We start from the raw sequence: 14,066 nt of genomic DNA, 5'->3' as shown, positions 1-14,066 counted from the left end.
TTGATGAGCGAGAAAATGAAAGGTTCTATATATTCCATCGGCAGGGGGCAGCATAGAGAAGAATGGGCCAGAGCCTTATGGAATGGGCTATGTTAGTATGGGCTATGTAATACCTTACACAACGTGTTATCAAACGTCCAATGCAAGTTGAAAACGCTGGGTGTTTGCCAGTGTACAAGCCTCCCCTGTTTCAAACAGCAACACGCGGTAAGTCTTACACATTCTGTTACTTCTGTATTTTGTTCATTGCTCATCCTTAACTTACCAGACTGTAGCGTCTTTTTTTTTTTTACACAGGAGGCATGCGACGTTAACAAAGTTTTGTGGAACAATGTGCATTAAATGTTCATCACATTATCAGAGAAACAACATTTTCAAAATCACTGTTATGTTGCTTTCATCAACTAAAGTGCATTATTCTGTTACCCTGCAGTGAAATAGGCTAATACAATCTATTTCTATTCTAGGCAACTTCACCGCAACAATGAATTCAATATCTTATATATCAACCTCTGTGAGAACTGTTGGTAAGTTAACCTCCAACTCAGCGTGTCGGAGGTTAATTCAAAGAACTGAACCATATGGGTTATGTACAAAGCAGCTGGTACATGTATGTAACATGCATATGACACATGGGAGGGGTTCTCAAGCGCTTCAGTTCAGTAACGTGACTGAGAAGGACAGTCTCGATTTCATCAATCAAATTGAAAGATATCGCACACTGTCAAATACACTGCCTACCGGTGAAGCCTACTTAACACATTCGCCTGCGAATAGACGTGCTACTCTTCAGACTCTTCAGTCCTTTAACGACAGTGAGATGTGGAACATTGTAAAGAACACCCCTAACGGCGTGAGCATATCTGGTCTTGCCACCTTAATGGGGATCTGTGTCAAGATCGGCATGGACCCTGACAGTCCAACAGGCCTCATATCAAAACTTAAAAAGGAGTGCCTTAGGATACTCAATGAAGAAGATGTGCCTATCACTAACTTGTGCCTTCTTGGGGAGGTGGTGTATAGCTTGGAGGGTGCATCACCTCTTCTCAGTGAAGTTTTGAAATCAGTTAGTGATAGTGTTGATGTTGATCTAACGCCACTGGATGCTTCTCATCTCTACACCTTCTTTGCATTGATTGGGACCCAACACATTCACCCACATCTCATGACAAGACTGAACAGGTGCACAGAGAGGTTGGCACACAGACTACCGCCAACTGCCATTAGCAACATCCTTCATTCCCTGGCTGTGTTGCAGGAAGGTCAGTCTGTCACGCTTATTCCCAGGCTTATAGAGCGCTCCACTCTTACCATGGGATCATTTAGTGATGCAGAACTTAGTGGGATTCTCCGTGCTCTTGCACGGTTATCACAGTACGATGCACAATTCCTATATTCCCTTGAGCATCAGCTAGTTAACAGAATAGAAGAATGTGATCCAGACCTTATCAGTTCAGTAATGGAATACTGTCTACATGTGCGCTGGTGCACCAGCGTTGTATTTGAAGCCGTCGCCGAGCGATTAGTCCAAAATGCAGAGATGTACAGCACGACTCAAATTGCCCAGCAAATTGTTGCCATGGGAAGACTGAATTATCTCCCAAGCTGTGCCAGTGAGATGTTCAAGAAGTTGGAGAGCATCCTCACCTCAAGGTTCTCTCAGTTCCAGCCCCGGACTCTACTCAACATGCTGCACTCCTGCATCCACTTGGAGAGGTTCCCTCTGAACTTTGTATCCAGAGTCTTCAGTTCCACCTTTCTTCAAAGATTAGAAGGTAACCTAATGTCATTTGTGTGTTATGTTGGTCAACATCCTGTAGCACATACTGTATATAAATGCATTTACACTAGAGTTCTTGTGTGTGATTTCAACTTCATGCTTTTTAATGTTTGTCACTGCATTGCCTTATGGTGAGAGATGGAAGAGGTACAGTAACTGAAAAAAAAAAACCCTTCTTTTTTTCCCACAGTGCAAGGTCATGGCTTGGACAAAAAAGCATTAGCACAGCTCACACAGCTCAGTATGTGCACCTCGCTGGAGTGCACCTTCTATCAGGTTGGTAACAGTCTGCATTAGGGAAAAGAAAACAGACACTCAGAGGTCTGTACCACACTCAGGTCCAAGTGCCTACGAGGACCTAGGTTCGAATCCAACCTGCGGTCATATCCTGATTCCACCCTATCTCCCTCCCATTCACCTCCTGCCAGTCTTCATTGCCCTATTTGAATAAAGGCATAAAAGTAAAGATATGTGTGTTTAGTTCTGTACTGAAATTCTAATATTTGGGCTTGGTGCTTCCTTCCTTGTTGTTTCCTTTAGGGGCCAAAACTTCCATATCATTACCACATGAAGAAGTTCCCAGCAGTTGAGTACTTTTTCGAGAGCCCGCTGGACCGCTTTCTGTTCAGAAAGGTCCATGGTCCTCTTTGCAAGGTGCTGGGTGGAAGGAATTATTTTTCCACCAGGGTTTTCACACAAAATGGATACACTGTTGGTAAGCCCTGCTATACTGTAGTCATCATACAAGATAAAAATGTAAAAAGGTGGAAATGTACAGAAGAACAGTAGTACTGTAGTACTGTATCTGTACTGTACTAGTCATGACCTGTATTAGTGCTAAAACATCTATATATTTGCTATAACAGGCCTGATATCTGAACATTTTTGTAGTGTTGTCTGCCTAATATGTCTTTCAACTAACTGGTCATGAACACATGCAGAAACTATCTAAATTCCTAATGATTTAGAAGCATCAATTTATTCTTTCCTGCCATTACAGTTAACAGAACTGTTTGTTTTGATTGTGTTATTTCAGATGTGGAGATCTGCTTAGATGAAGAAGGCCTGATTTTGCCTCTCACACAATGGGATCAGACCCACAAAAGGTAATGTCCATCACTATGGCAAAAGCAAACCCATATGCATGTATGTATAATGTCTAAAGATTTAACAAACAGGCCATACCACATTTTAATGAGTGGATGATACTGCACTTTGGAAGTGAGGTAAAGTGAAGGTGTTGGAATCTTCCTGCAGAATTGCCCTTTGTTTGGATGGGCCTGACCGATTCTGCACAAATACACACCACCTTTTGGGCAAGGAGGTCACAAAGAGGAGACATCTCCAAAAGCTGGGCTTTGTGGTGATACAGGTGAGATACTTTTGTGTAAAGACTGTGGTTGGCAACTCTTTTAATTTAGAGTGGTTTTAATCATAAAGATGTTTTTTATCTTACAACAGATTCCTTACTTTGAATATGAGATTTTGAGGACACAGAGACAGCAAACACGATATCTTCATCAGAAGATAAGTCACACAGTCTCTGAAGGATGAAGGATGGATTCTTCAATGTGACAAAACTCCAAAGCAAAATGGTGTTGTTGATGTTACAATTTAATTCATGTTGAAAACATTAAACATGAGAAAATCTAAAATAATTCATTTGAAATTGAGATACACATCAGATTTGTAACTGTGTTAAGTTGTTTAACTATTTAATATGTTCCATAAATCTAAATTATATTGGCACTTTTGTAAACTGAACTGCTTGTTTAAGCTTTTTAAATACTGTAACTTTGGTGGCACTTTATTGCAGAAAGGTAGTTAAAACATACTGTATATTTGGAAGTTTTGACAATAAATATTTAATTTTGTAAGTTGTTAGTCCTGTTTATTCTTTGCGTCTGGTTAGGCCTACTTATGCACCCCTCTATAGACACATTCAGGTAGACAAACAAACAAATAATAGCCTACAGTTAGTTTGTTATTTTAAGCATACATCCTGTTGCTTGTGCTGAGTTTACAATTAAGCATTCATAACAGCCTAAATGAGCCTAACTAAAACCATCAACATATTTGACAAACTAAAACATTTGGAAAATGACCTGTACAAGGCGGCCTTAATAAGTAACTTCAACAAATCAGAGGGTCGTTTGTTTCATGGTCTGTCTGCTCGGCTATCTCCTTGGCAACGGAATGTAAACTCTGTAGGAGAAAATAGAACAGATGACTGCTGGAGGCAGTTTGACATTCCAGGTGTAAACTGCAATGTAAAATGCTGGATTCATAGTCATACTATGTGTCGTTTTAAATGTGCAGGATAAGCTCAAGTTTGAATATTCTGGAAGTTTCATGAGGCAAGATGCCACGTGATTGATAGAAGACAGAAGGTGAGTGCCTTCTAACCTGACAAAACATTTTTTAGCTGAACTTAACCTGACCTTAATGCTTTTGCACATAGTTGTTAAGAGAAAAAAACACTCATAAAGAATGTTTTTAAACTTATTTTGCAAGCATGTATGTTCAGTTGTCAATCATTAAACCGTGTGCAATGCTTTCACTAATGTCACTGTTAAGCCATTCAAGTGTGTTCATTCAGTCAAAGCCACATTGCAAAGAATCTGAACACCATTGTGTTTCATTGTGGAAAATTACTATCAGATAGTCTGCTGGGCCCCCCTTGTGAATGTGCCCTGTTGGGGATTGTCCCATTCACCTGAGACTCATGACAACAAGCTTAGACTACATAAACAGGTCCAGCATATATTAGGCTGATGAGGTCATAGATTAAACAAACAATAGAGCAGGTGTAACATCATCAGTGCACAAGTGTAGCTCTTCATCAAGAATCTAGCAGAGCATGAGATCACAGAATAAGCCTTGTGTGACTCAAAATTTGGAAGACTAAAGGTTCCGACTCCTGCTGTGTTCACCGCACCACAGAGCGTTATCTTAGCACGAAGGCATAGAGGGACAACAGCTCTTTGAAGATGGATCTGAAGGAGGACTTGGAGGCGGTGGTCTCGCGGCTGGAGCTCGGGCACTGGGAGGAGGTGGACCGTCCACACAATGCAGAGAGCTCCACACCGCTTATCAGTGCCTGCCAGAGGGGCCTGCACAGGGTAAGGGGTGCCGAGGGAGAGATGGGTAAAATGGGCTTATCTGGGAATGGATCTACAGCCCAGTGGCAGCTGCACTAATAAAAAGCAGTGGGTTGTTGGGAAATTGGATGGAAATGGATAGTGGTCTGATAGCTCTTGGTGTGGTGGTAAAAGTGAGTGTGTCTGTGGGTGTGTGTGTGTGTAAGAAAGAGAGAGAGAGAGTGAGAGTGTGTGTGTAAGTAAAAGTGAGTGTGGTTGTGTAGTAGCCATATGTAATCTTTTAATTCATGGAAAAAAATGTGAAATCAAACTTAAACAGTTTGATGTGAATACAGTAGAATGAATTTATAATGTGTGGCTGTTAAAGTCGCTATACACATGACTTATGTACATTAGGGAATTAATTACATAATCTGTATACATAACAATGAATCCATTGGGCTTTGGTAACAAAACAAGCACCTGACTGTATAGAATTGCTTGGGCCAACAGGGAAACGAGGGGGTTTTTCCCTATTGTTGTTTGGGTCTTTTAATCAAGTAAGGTCAATGTCAAATGACGTCACCTCCAAACAGCAATGATCACTTAATTAACCAAAAAGATAAAGAATTAAGTATTGTATACTGCACTTGTTCAGTGTTGTGATGGTGGTAACATGTCATATTATTGTTTTGTACATGCCAGATAATGCACACCCTTCTGGAGCATGCAGCCGATGTCACGCTGTGTAACCAGAGCAACCAGACAGCTATGCATGTGTGCCATCCCAAGCTCCAAGAGGAGCTGCTGTTGGCCATGTTCAGGCCGCTGCCTCCCCAGGCACAACTCCGACAGGCTTGCTGGCAGGGGAACCTCCACCTGCTGCAGCACTGGCTGGTACGAGATAAAGCTCAAACACTTTGTTATCTCGCCTGTCTGTTTCTACGTATGATGCTAATAATGGTATCAGACATGGCAAGGCAAACCATTTTAGTTTACTGGCATTTTGCATCTTATATTGAAATATATATATATATATATGAAGGGTTCAGATGCAAAAGCCTCTAAATGCCACCTATGTCAAAAATGAGATAAAGATGGTGAGGGGATGCTCTCCACACATAGTATACGCTAATCAAATAATTTAACTTCTAAACCCCCTAAATACCACTCTCTTCCTGGTCTGAAATATCGATTTATAGGAAATGTTCATTTAAAAGAAAAGTGGTCAGACGGATTTAGAGGGTTTTGCATCTGAACTCTTCATATATATATATATATATTTTTTTTTTTTTGTAGAAATTGGCCTACAGTACTTTCTTTAGATGACTAAATTACTCACATTGTAATCTGTGGTGATTCTGGTACTTATGTTTATCTGGTGAAACATTTCTAGTTGTCACATTAATGTGTCTCTCCAAGGCTCAGAACAAGTGTGTGGACGTGAATGCACCAAACAGGGATGGGCTAACCCCTCTCATGCTAGCTGTGAGAGATGTTGACCTGTTTGAAAGTCTGGACATAAGTCTACCGTGGGAACACAATCCACTGGGAGTAGTGGAGGAGCTACTGACCGCTTCTGCGTAAGTGAAACATACAGGGCATAGCGACATATTACCATAAACGTTTGTTTTCTTTATTCCCCATTCTATGTCATTTAGAATCTCTCTTGTCTCCTTATCCCAGTCACCTGGAGGTATGTGACCATAGGGGTTACTCCGCACTGCAGTACGCCTATGAAATTAACTGCTTATTGAGAGAGGAGCTGGTGCAGATGATAATGGATGCCCACCACCGGCAAGGTACTGTGAGATAACAGGAATTCCAGGTGCTACACACTGCTGTCTCTGTCTCTTGATTTAAACAGTATCACCCCTTCTGTCATATAGCAGTCATGTACCTGACCTTGGAGATGGTGGATCATGAGGAATCCTCTGAGAGTATCTCATGTTGCTTCACGCCCTGTGGTGTCCTTGAGCAGACATCTGGCATTTCTGAGGTAAGGCATCAACTCTTGTTTATGGCTTATTCCAGCGTTTAATCATGAGGAAAATGCACTCACAGTGTTTGTCAGTTTGTAAGCTTGTACAGAATATAAAATGAAATTGTGTCCGAAAAGCCTTTCAAAAATGAAATGTTTGTGGCAGATTTGCAGCAAACTTGTGGGTGATTTGTGGGAAACAAATGAGTTCACTAGAGAATATTGCCAGGTTTGCCAATGTTGTACCAGTGCCACCTAATTTACATATGACATTGCTGCAAATTTGCTGCAACATTGCCAAAAGTTAACCGCAACTGTTTGCCAGAAACCTATTTTTGTAAGGGTGACTGAATAATGGCTGACTGGCTGAGGTGGAATTCAGTGTAACACATCTGTGGATGAACTATTAGTTTTACAAAGTTTTATCTACTGCCTAAGTTGGAGTTAAAGCCCAAGTGTTTTCAAAAAGGTTTTCATGTCTGAATGATTCTCATCTCATTTTGGTGATGCCCAAAAATACAAAATTGTATTACATAACAGACAAGTTTTTCTAATATTGTTAGATAATCAATTCAATTAAGATTCAAGTTAATCCGTCTTTAAGAAGTCTATAATGAAGGAGTCATAATGCATGCTACAGTCCCTGATAATTGTCAGTTAGCAATGGCATACTTGTTACTCAACAACACAACATTCTTTCCTACAGAGTCAACTTCAGTGTTTGGATGGTGGGCCCCTGTCAGAACAGCACCAAATAAACAGTCAAGGTAAGCACCCCCACACACACATCCCTGTCATTTGCTCAGCTACTATATAACCAAACCCACCCTATACAGACCATCTTGCAGATGGTCAGGGACAAAGAGGAGGGGTGTGTCCGTATTAGCTGATTGGGTCCTTCCCGGTGAGTTAAAGCACTCCTCCCCGGGTCAGCAGACACAGGAGGTAGAGAGAGCCTGCTTGACTCCTGTCACACTGAAACGAGTAGCTGTGAGGCAGGGAACACAGTGTCTCTGTGAGTTGTGAGTGTAACTGAACACTGACCATTCATCCTCCGGACAAGCAGGTTGGGCAACAGGTAGCAGATGTGGTGTTTATCTGCTCTTTGTCAGTCACCGTAAGTAATGCTTAGTAACAGATTGCACTATGCTCATGTGATAAGATGATAAAAGATCATAAAACTTTCAAGTATCTAATCCTGGTTGTTGAATTTATGTATGCCTATGTCATTTACAGTATGTTTTAAGATGTAAGAATAAATTGTAGAATACTTTTTAGTCTTTACACTTTCTAAGGTACCTCAAACTACATTTTATTACTTGAGATGAGGTCTAATGTCAATTTGTAGCGCGCTTAATTATAAATAGTAGTAATTTTCTCAGGTAATATATTCTTCTCATATTATTAGTCAAGTTTGTATCCCGTTAAGATTATGTGCAAGATTCAGTACCTGAACAGCCACGACTGAAGTGATCATTGTCATCCCTGTTGACCTGACCTAAAACTTGAGCCTGTGTTACTTGTCCCACAGATAAGAAGATCCCGAAGTTTACCAGGAGTAGCCCGGGCACACCAAGGGAGATGAGACATGCTGACCAGGTTGGGAGGAAGGAGAACAGGTGGGTCAACTCACAAGAAACAAGTTACAAACACAAACAGTAGTAACACACCTCAAACACACCCACAAGAGTCAACAGCAAAACAGAATAAACAGGAAAGTCATCATCAGGCTGTTAGAAAATGTTGCGATGCATTGCATCTTATTTTTACTGTGCCACAAACACAGGTTCATTATGCAAGAGTGAATCCGCACATGTTAGGCTATAATACTAGTGGTGGTGCGTAGGCTCCAAACAGAAAAAAATTCTCAAAACCAACACTGAAGCTCACATTCAAAAGGTGAAAATTACTGAAGAGGCAGCGTGATCCACTCAGGATTTTTTAATTTCTTAACAAACGACATGCTGTTATTTACAGTGTTGTGCACTGTTCAGTGTTGGTTTTGACAAACACAGGACAGAAATATCCTGTTACCTGACCAGCATGCCTGTCCCTGTTTCAAAGGTGAGCTATTATCCCAGAACAGTGTACAGAAGAGCTGAAGAGGGCAGAGTCAGGGGCACAGGGGGAGAGACTCGTGGGTGAAACAGACCTTTGTTTGTTGATCTCTTGTTGCTGAAAGGAGCTCACTGCTCCTCTGTATTGCTGTTTTGTAATGCCAAGTTCCTCTGGACTGCCTTGAGTATGAATGAACAGGTTACAGTACGCAGCATGCTTGAATATAATGAAGAGTTTGGGTTTGTTATTGAACCAAAATACTGGATAAAAAGTACTGTGAGGTAGTTGGTAGTTTTGTCATATTTTACCTCACGCTAAAAGATAATACGTAAATAATGTCATGACAAAGTGACATATTTTGACAAAGTAATGACATATTTTGGACCAGACTGTAGTTTACTTCTTTTGTAGGTAAAATTGTCCTTTGTATCTACAAGTCCTTTGTCTATTGTGACTACAATGACGTCAGAGTCAACTTAAAATTAAATATATATTCAAATTTCATTGAAGATCCGCAATTCTGATGAGAAAACAGTAATATATGACGATCACTTTGCTGCCTAGATGCGCAGTTTCTCAGACCCTTTTTTATTTAAGTCACTAAATTGTGGGACATTATATTTAAGGTTGGTTAGACAAATTGTCTGTTGGAGTTAAGGATGTAATGAAAATAATCAGATGGCACGGCATCATGAACATTAAGAGGAAAATATTAGACTGGCTTATATAGAAATAGTAGATTCCCATTAACAGAGAGAACATTTCTACCTCTGGTTTACTTGAATATCTGAACTCTCTTCTTCACTGTTTCCCCTCAGTCGAACGAAACTTCTTCCGAAGTTAGATATTATGAATACCACTATGCTGCGGAATACAGAGCCCAATGGCATATCAGCTGCAAGCTGGACAGACATGAGCACCAAGCCTGTTCCTCCAGCCTCCCCGGCTCCACAGTCATCGCTGCTTAGCCGGTCTGCACCAACCATCATGGAGCCTTTCCTTGGTGCAAGTTCCCTTCTACAAGTGCGGACTAACATTCACAATCGTACGTAAATCTTTTTCATGTTGAGCAGCCCAAAATGTTCAGTGACGGTGTTCATAGATAACATTTTAGGAACCAGTTGTTCCACATGTGAAAAGTCATCTATATTATTTGCAGGATTGACAAACTCCAAAGAGACTGATGAATGGGGTCAGAAGGTAATTATTAACTCCTGAAAAATGTTTTCCACTGAAGGTTATCAGTGATGACTGATATTTATATTTAAGAAAAATGTCTTGCAGGGTTCTCCAGATTCAGGGAAAATCAGGACTCCAAGAACTTTGGCTCCATTGAAGAGAGGGTGCAGAAATATCCCTCAAGTATCATTTATTCGCGCACCACGTCCACTCAAACCTATTGGATTATTTCCTCCATCTTCTGACCCCTCAGGCAAGACAGAAAAGGCAGCCAGAGAGGATAGAGAAGGAAGCTGTGCCAGTGGTAGACAAGGGCCACTGGGTAGAGAGGACACTAATAGGGACAATTGTGATCAAGAGAGCCTGGTGGATTATCAGGACTCATGTGTGTTTGAGTGTGCAGCAAACCCAGGACAACCCAGTCTGTATGGTGAGTCTACTGGTGTGATGTTTGAGGAAGGTGTTTGTGTCATATCTCTGTTTGACAAGGAAAACTGTGAATTTCAGCATACAGACGTTAACACTGAAACAGCACAGGGTGACAAAGACCCTCAGATTGACTATGCAGATGAGGCACAAGCTAAGCAGAAGGTGGTCTGCTTTGAAAATCCTTCATCAGAGGCATGCAGGGCAGAGCAATCACATTCAAAGTCACATTCCACAACTGAGGACACTCCAGTGTATGACGTCATAACTGAAAACTCACACGGTGTGGGAGTTGGTACTGAGCCTCTTCTTGTTCCAACTGTAAATGTCATATTGTCAAAGGACGAACATGTGGTAAGATTGAAGATAGACAGAAAGGGAAGCACTCCTTTTCAAACTAATAATTCTTTTAATGTCTTGGCATGTAAAAACCAGAGTAGGAAAAATCCAACCGTTCCATTCCATGTAAAGTGTCAAGATGGAAAATCTGATTTAGTCAACAAAAATATGTCTAAAGGTATTCACACACACACAGCACAAGCAAGCACTCGAAAACGAGTTACGGAGTCAGTAAAGCCCAGAAGGGGTAGTGCTGACAAGAAACGTCTGAGTAATATAAGGTCACAAAGTCAAAAGCAACTCAACCAAAAGGACCAGAATAGGACCAAACACCTCCCCAATACGGAGATTGTAGGACAACCCAAGGCCAAATCAGCTGTGGATTATGTAACGTACAATGACATGTTTCACGAGATCATGCACGGAGACAATGGGCCGGCCATCTTTGAGATGTTCGCAACCCCGCTGTATGACAAACTCAGAGTGGCAAGGTCCTCTGACAGAGAGAGGCAGGTGCAGTCAGCTCCACCAATCAAGGACCAGATCCAAAACTTCAAGAACAGGTGTCCCAAAAAAGTGGAGAGAAAGAAAAAGAAACAGGCTGATAAGAATAAACCGAAAAGAAATAGGGAGACTGTAGCCACAGGACAGCCTTGCAATGTACTATCTTTGAAAATAGACAACACTGAATCATTTTCCAATCCAAATCATGCCAGCAGCACAAGGAAGCCAGAGGTTATATCATCTGTTGAGGTAAATGAAGAAATAGAGGCTACTGAAAGTGAAGATCAAACACAAAAAGCGCATGTATTATCAATAATTCAAGAAGCTCTATCTCAATCTAGCTCCCTGGCCCCTATGCTTGGCAATCAGTTGCAAGGAAAATATCTTGGCACTTCTGCTGAGAAAAGGAAAGCCTCCACTCAGCTCACAGGGAGCAATCAGGAAGTCCATGAAGAACCTGAGGTGAAGGTTGATCCGAACACTGAATGTAATCAAAGTCCAGACTTTATTAGTTCACAAGAATGGTCTGCACAGGGAAAAGTCAACAGTTGGACATCAAGCACAAAGGAGCGAACACGCCTGCCTCTATTTCAGACATATGGGGATAAAGAAGAGGACGAACCTCTTACAGATGAGCTGATGCAGTGCCTGGTGGATGAGTTGATATCACTGGAGGAGAAAGAAATAGAAACTGACCATTCCGAGAACACCAGAGTTGACGGGCACAGAAAAGAAGCTCCACTGTTGACCCAACAAACGTTCCACAAGGTACACGTTCAAACTCATGGTGTTGACTGAATATCAATATCATCCCTTTGATAAATTAATGTGATCCATGCATGTCACCTATGCTTAACTCACAGGCCAGAGGGGTGGTCAACATGGAAGGGTCTTATGACGATGGAGCCATCACATGGACAAAAGGAGAAGTCCTGGGTAGAGGGGCATATGGAACAGTAAGTGATGTTACTACCATTCTACGTGCACGGAAGACTTTTCCTGTATGCTCATTTATTTCCAGTAGAGTTAACTGTGTTGTAACAGCATCTTGTGTTATATTCTGCTCCTTACATCTTCACTTGGACACTGAATATCTTTTTTGCTCAATAACAACAATTTCAAGACCCGCATTAATCCTTCTTTATCTTAACGTGCTGATTCCCTAATACAACACCAAACCAGGTCCGTGTAGACTCTAATTACATTACCAATAGCAGCAGGTTCAAACACACCTGTCTCCACCGGAAACAAACGAGCGTACAGAGAGCCTTTGGTGCACGTAGCCTATACAGGAGGTTAAACTCCAATTACTGGACAGCTGAGTGTCTGAGCATGATTTGATAACAGGTGCAGTTCAGGTGAGGTCATATTGGGGGCATGTTCTCTCCGAGTCATGTTTGCTTGTTAAATTTCTCTCCTTCACTTTTAAGGTCTACTGTGGTCTGACTAGCCAGGGGCAGCTTATTGCCGTGAAACAAGTAATTCTGGATGCCATGGACAAGGAGACGGCAGATAAGGAGTATGGCTCCCTCCAAAGAGAAGTGGACCTGCTGAAAAGCCTCCACCACACCAACATTGTTGGTTTCCTAGGCACCTCTTTGAGCGAGAGCATCATCAGCATATTCATGGAGTACGTCCCTGGAGGATCCATTGCCAGTGTTCTTCATCGTTTCGGTCCCTTACCGGAAAGGGTGTTTGCCATCTACACCCAGCAGATCTTGGAGGGGGTGGCCTACTTACATAGCAACAGAATCATCCACAGAGACCTGAAGGGGAACAACATTATGCTCATGCCCACTGGTGTGGTCAAGCTCATCGACTTCGGCTGTGCCCGCCAGCTTAGCCATTTCAACCAAACCGGCAGTCACGGCAACCTTCTGAAGTCTGCACACGGTACGCCCTACTGGATGGCACCGGAAGTGATTAATGAGACTGGGCATGGTCGGAAGTCGGATATCTGGAGTGTTGGCTGCACTGTGTTTGAGATGGCTACTGGCAAACCGCCACTGACTCACATGGACAAGATGGCTGCTTTATTCTACATAGGGGCTCGACAAGGGCTGATGCCATCTTTGCCTGACAACTTCTCCAAACATGCGAAACATTTTGTACAAGCATGTCTGACAAGGTTAGTGATTTCTTTTTTTTTTGTCTTGTCTTAGATAAAACATTTAGAAAGCAGGAAACACCTGGATAGAGAACATTAAAGATCTTGATTATTGTTTTGCAGTGATCAGCATCTGAGACCGTCTGCAGAGCAGCTATTGGAACATCCCTTCATTATGCATGGACGATGGTTTGACTAAACATCCCTGTTCACCAGACAAATTGATTTGATTCGCCATTTCAGATTAATGCTACGTTGGAATGTAAATTACAAAATGCCTTACAATCAAAAACAAACTGCATTAAAATGTACAAACACAGCTGTACAGGAGTATTGACCAATTATCTTTATCATTCAATATATCAGACCGAATAATAAAATTGAAGCCGATTTTTCAAATATTTTAACTGTCCAGGTTTAGCTGACAAAGGAACAGTAAAACTATGGTATTTTTTACCCTAGGTGCCAAACTTAATTTGTTATATGATTGTGTATTAATGTCAAAAATTCTCTCACACACTCAAAATTCATGTAGTGGAAACCTTGGGATTTATTTGTACAACTTAACTGAGAGGGTAGTGGAGGGGGCAGACTTGACTGGATGTTGATATG

The 14,066-nt window shown here is 41.5% G+C and overlaps 3 protein-coding genes across 3 annotated transcripts; all 3 read left to right on the top strand.

Moving 5' to 3' along the window:
• The first annotated feature begins 2 nt into the window (after positions 1-2).
• Positions 3-3,501, top strand: LOC125291883 (FAST kinase domain-containing protein 3, mitochondrial-like). Its single transcript, XM_048238842.1, has 7 exons — positions 3-207; positions 468-1,775; positions 1,971-2,056; positions 2,321-2,495; positions 2,817-2,886; positions 3,038-3,152; positions 3,242-3,501. Exons 1-7 carry the CDS (start codon positions 141-143, stop codon positions 3,332-3,334), a joined length of 1,914 nt encoding a protein of 637 aa, XP_048094799.1. The 5' UTR covers positions 3-140; the 3' UTR covers positions 3,335-3,501.
• Positions 3,502-4,737: 1,236 nt separating this feature from the next.
• Positions 4,738-6,447, top strand: LOC125291619 (death-associated protein kinase 1). Its single transcript, XM_048238443.1, has 3 exons — positions 4,738-4,902; positions 5,566-5,757; positions 6,283-6,447. Exons 1-3 carry the CDS (start codon positions 4,771-4,773, stop codon positions 6,445-6,447), a joined length of 489 nt encoding a protein of 162 aa, XP_048094400.1. The 5' UTR covers positions 4,738-4,770.
• Positions 6,448-6,607: 160 nt separating this feature from the next.
• map3k19 (mitogen-activated protein kinase kinase kinase 19) lies at positions 6,608-13,865 on the top strand. Its single transcript, XM_048238980.1, has 10 exons — positions 6,608-6,662; positions 6,750-6,859; positions 7,548-7,608; positions 8,373-8,460; positions 9,718-9,944; positions 10,059-10,099; positions 10,184-12,115; positions 12,211-12,303; positions 12,778-13,475; positions 13,578-13,865. The coding sequence occupies exons 1-10, from the start codon at positions 6,635-6,637 to the stop codon at positions 13,651-13,653; spliced, it is 3,354 nt and encodes a 1,117-aa protein (XP_048094937.1). The 5' UTR covers positions 6,608-6,634; the 3' UTR covers positions 13,654-13,865.
• Positions 13,866-14,066: the final 201 nt, after the last annotated feature.

Source organism: Alosa alosa, chromosome 3 (assembly GCF_017589495.1).
Source record: "Alosa alosa isolate M-15738 ecotype Scorff River chromosome 3, AALO_Geno_1.1, whole genome shotgun sequence".
NCBI classification, from domain to species: Eukaryota; Metazoa; Chordata; class Actinopteri; order Clupeiformes; family Clupeidae; genus Alosa; species Alosa alosa.
This window is presented reverse-complemented; position numbering and strand designations above follow the sequence as displayed.

What these genes read in the sequence shown, in the direction of transcription:
- map3k19 (XM_048238980.1), top strand. Translation starts at nt 6,635, where the DNA reads ATGATAATGGATGCCCACCACCGGCAAG. An exon ending in GCACCAAATAAACAGTCAAG is followed by an intron (nt 7,609 to 8,372) that starts GTAAGCACCCCC and finishes CTTGTCCCACAG; the next exon opens with ATAAGAAGATCCCGAAGTTT. An exon ending in GTAGAGGGGCATATGGAACA is followed by an intron (nt 12,304 to 12,777) that starts GTAAGTGATGTT and finishes TTCACTTTTAAG; the next exon opens with GTCTACTGTGGTCTGACTAG.
- LOC125291883 (XM_048238842.1), top strand. Translation starts at nt 141, where the DNA reads ATGCAAGTTGAAAACGCTGGGTGTTTGCCAGTGTACAAGCCTCCCCTG. An exon ending in CTTTCTTCAAAGATTAGAAG is followed by an intron (nt 1,776 to 1,970) that starts GTAACCTAATGT and finishes TTTTTCCCACAG; the next exon opens with TGCAAGGTCATGGCTTGGAC. An exon ending in TGGGCTTTGTGGTGATACAG is followed by an intron (nt 3,153 to 3,241) that starts GTGAGATACTTT and finishes ATCTTACAACAG; the next exon opens with ATTCCTTACTTTGAATATGA.
- LOC125291619 (XM_048238443.1), top strand. Translation starts at nt 4,771, where the DNA reads ATGGATCTGAAGGAGGACTTGGAGGCGGTGGTCTCGCGGCTGGAGCTC. An exon ending in GCCAGAGGGGCCTGCACAGG is followed by an intron (nt 4,903 to 5,565) that starts GTAAGGGGTGCC and finishes TGTACATGCCAG; the next exon opens with ATAATGCACACCCTTCTGGA. An exon ending in ACCTGCTGCAGCACTGGCTG is followed by an intron (nt 5,758 to 6,282) that starts GTACGAGATAAA and finishes TGTCTCTCCAAG; the next exon opens with GCTCAGAACAAGTGTGTGGA.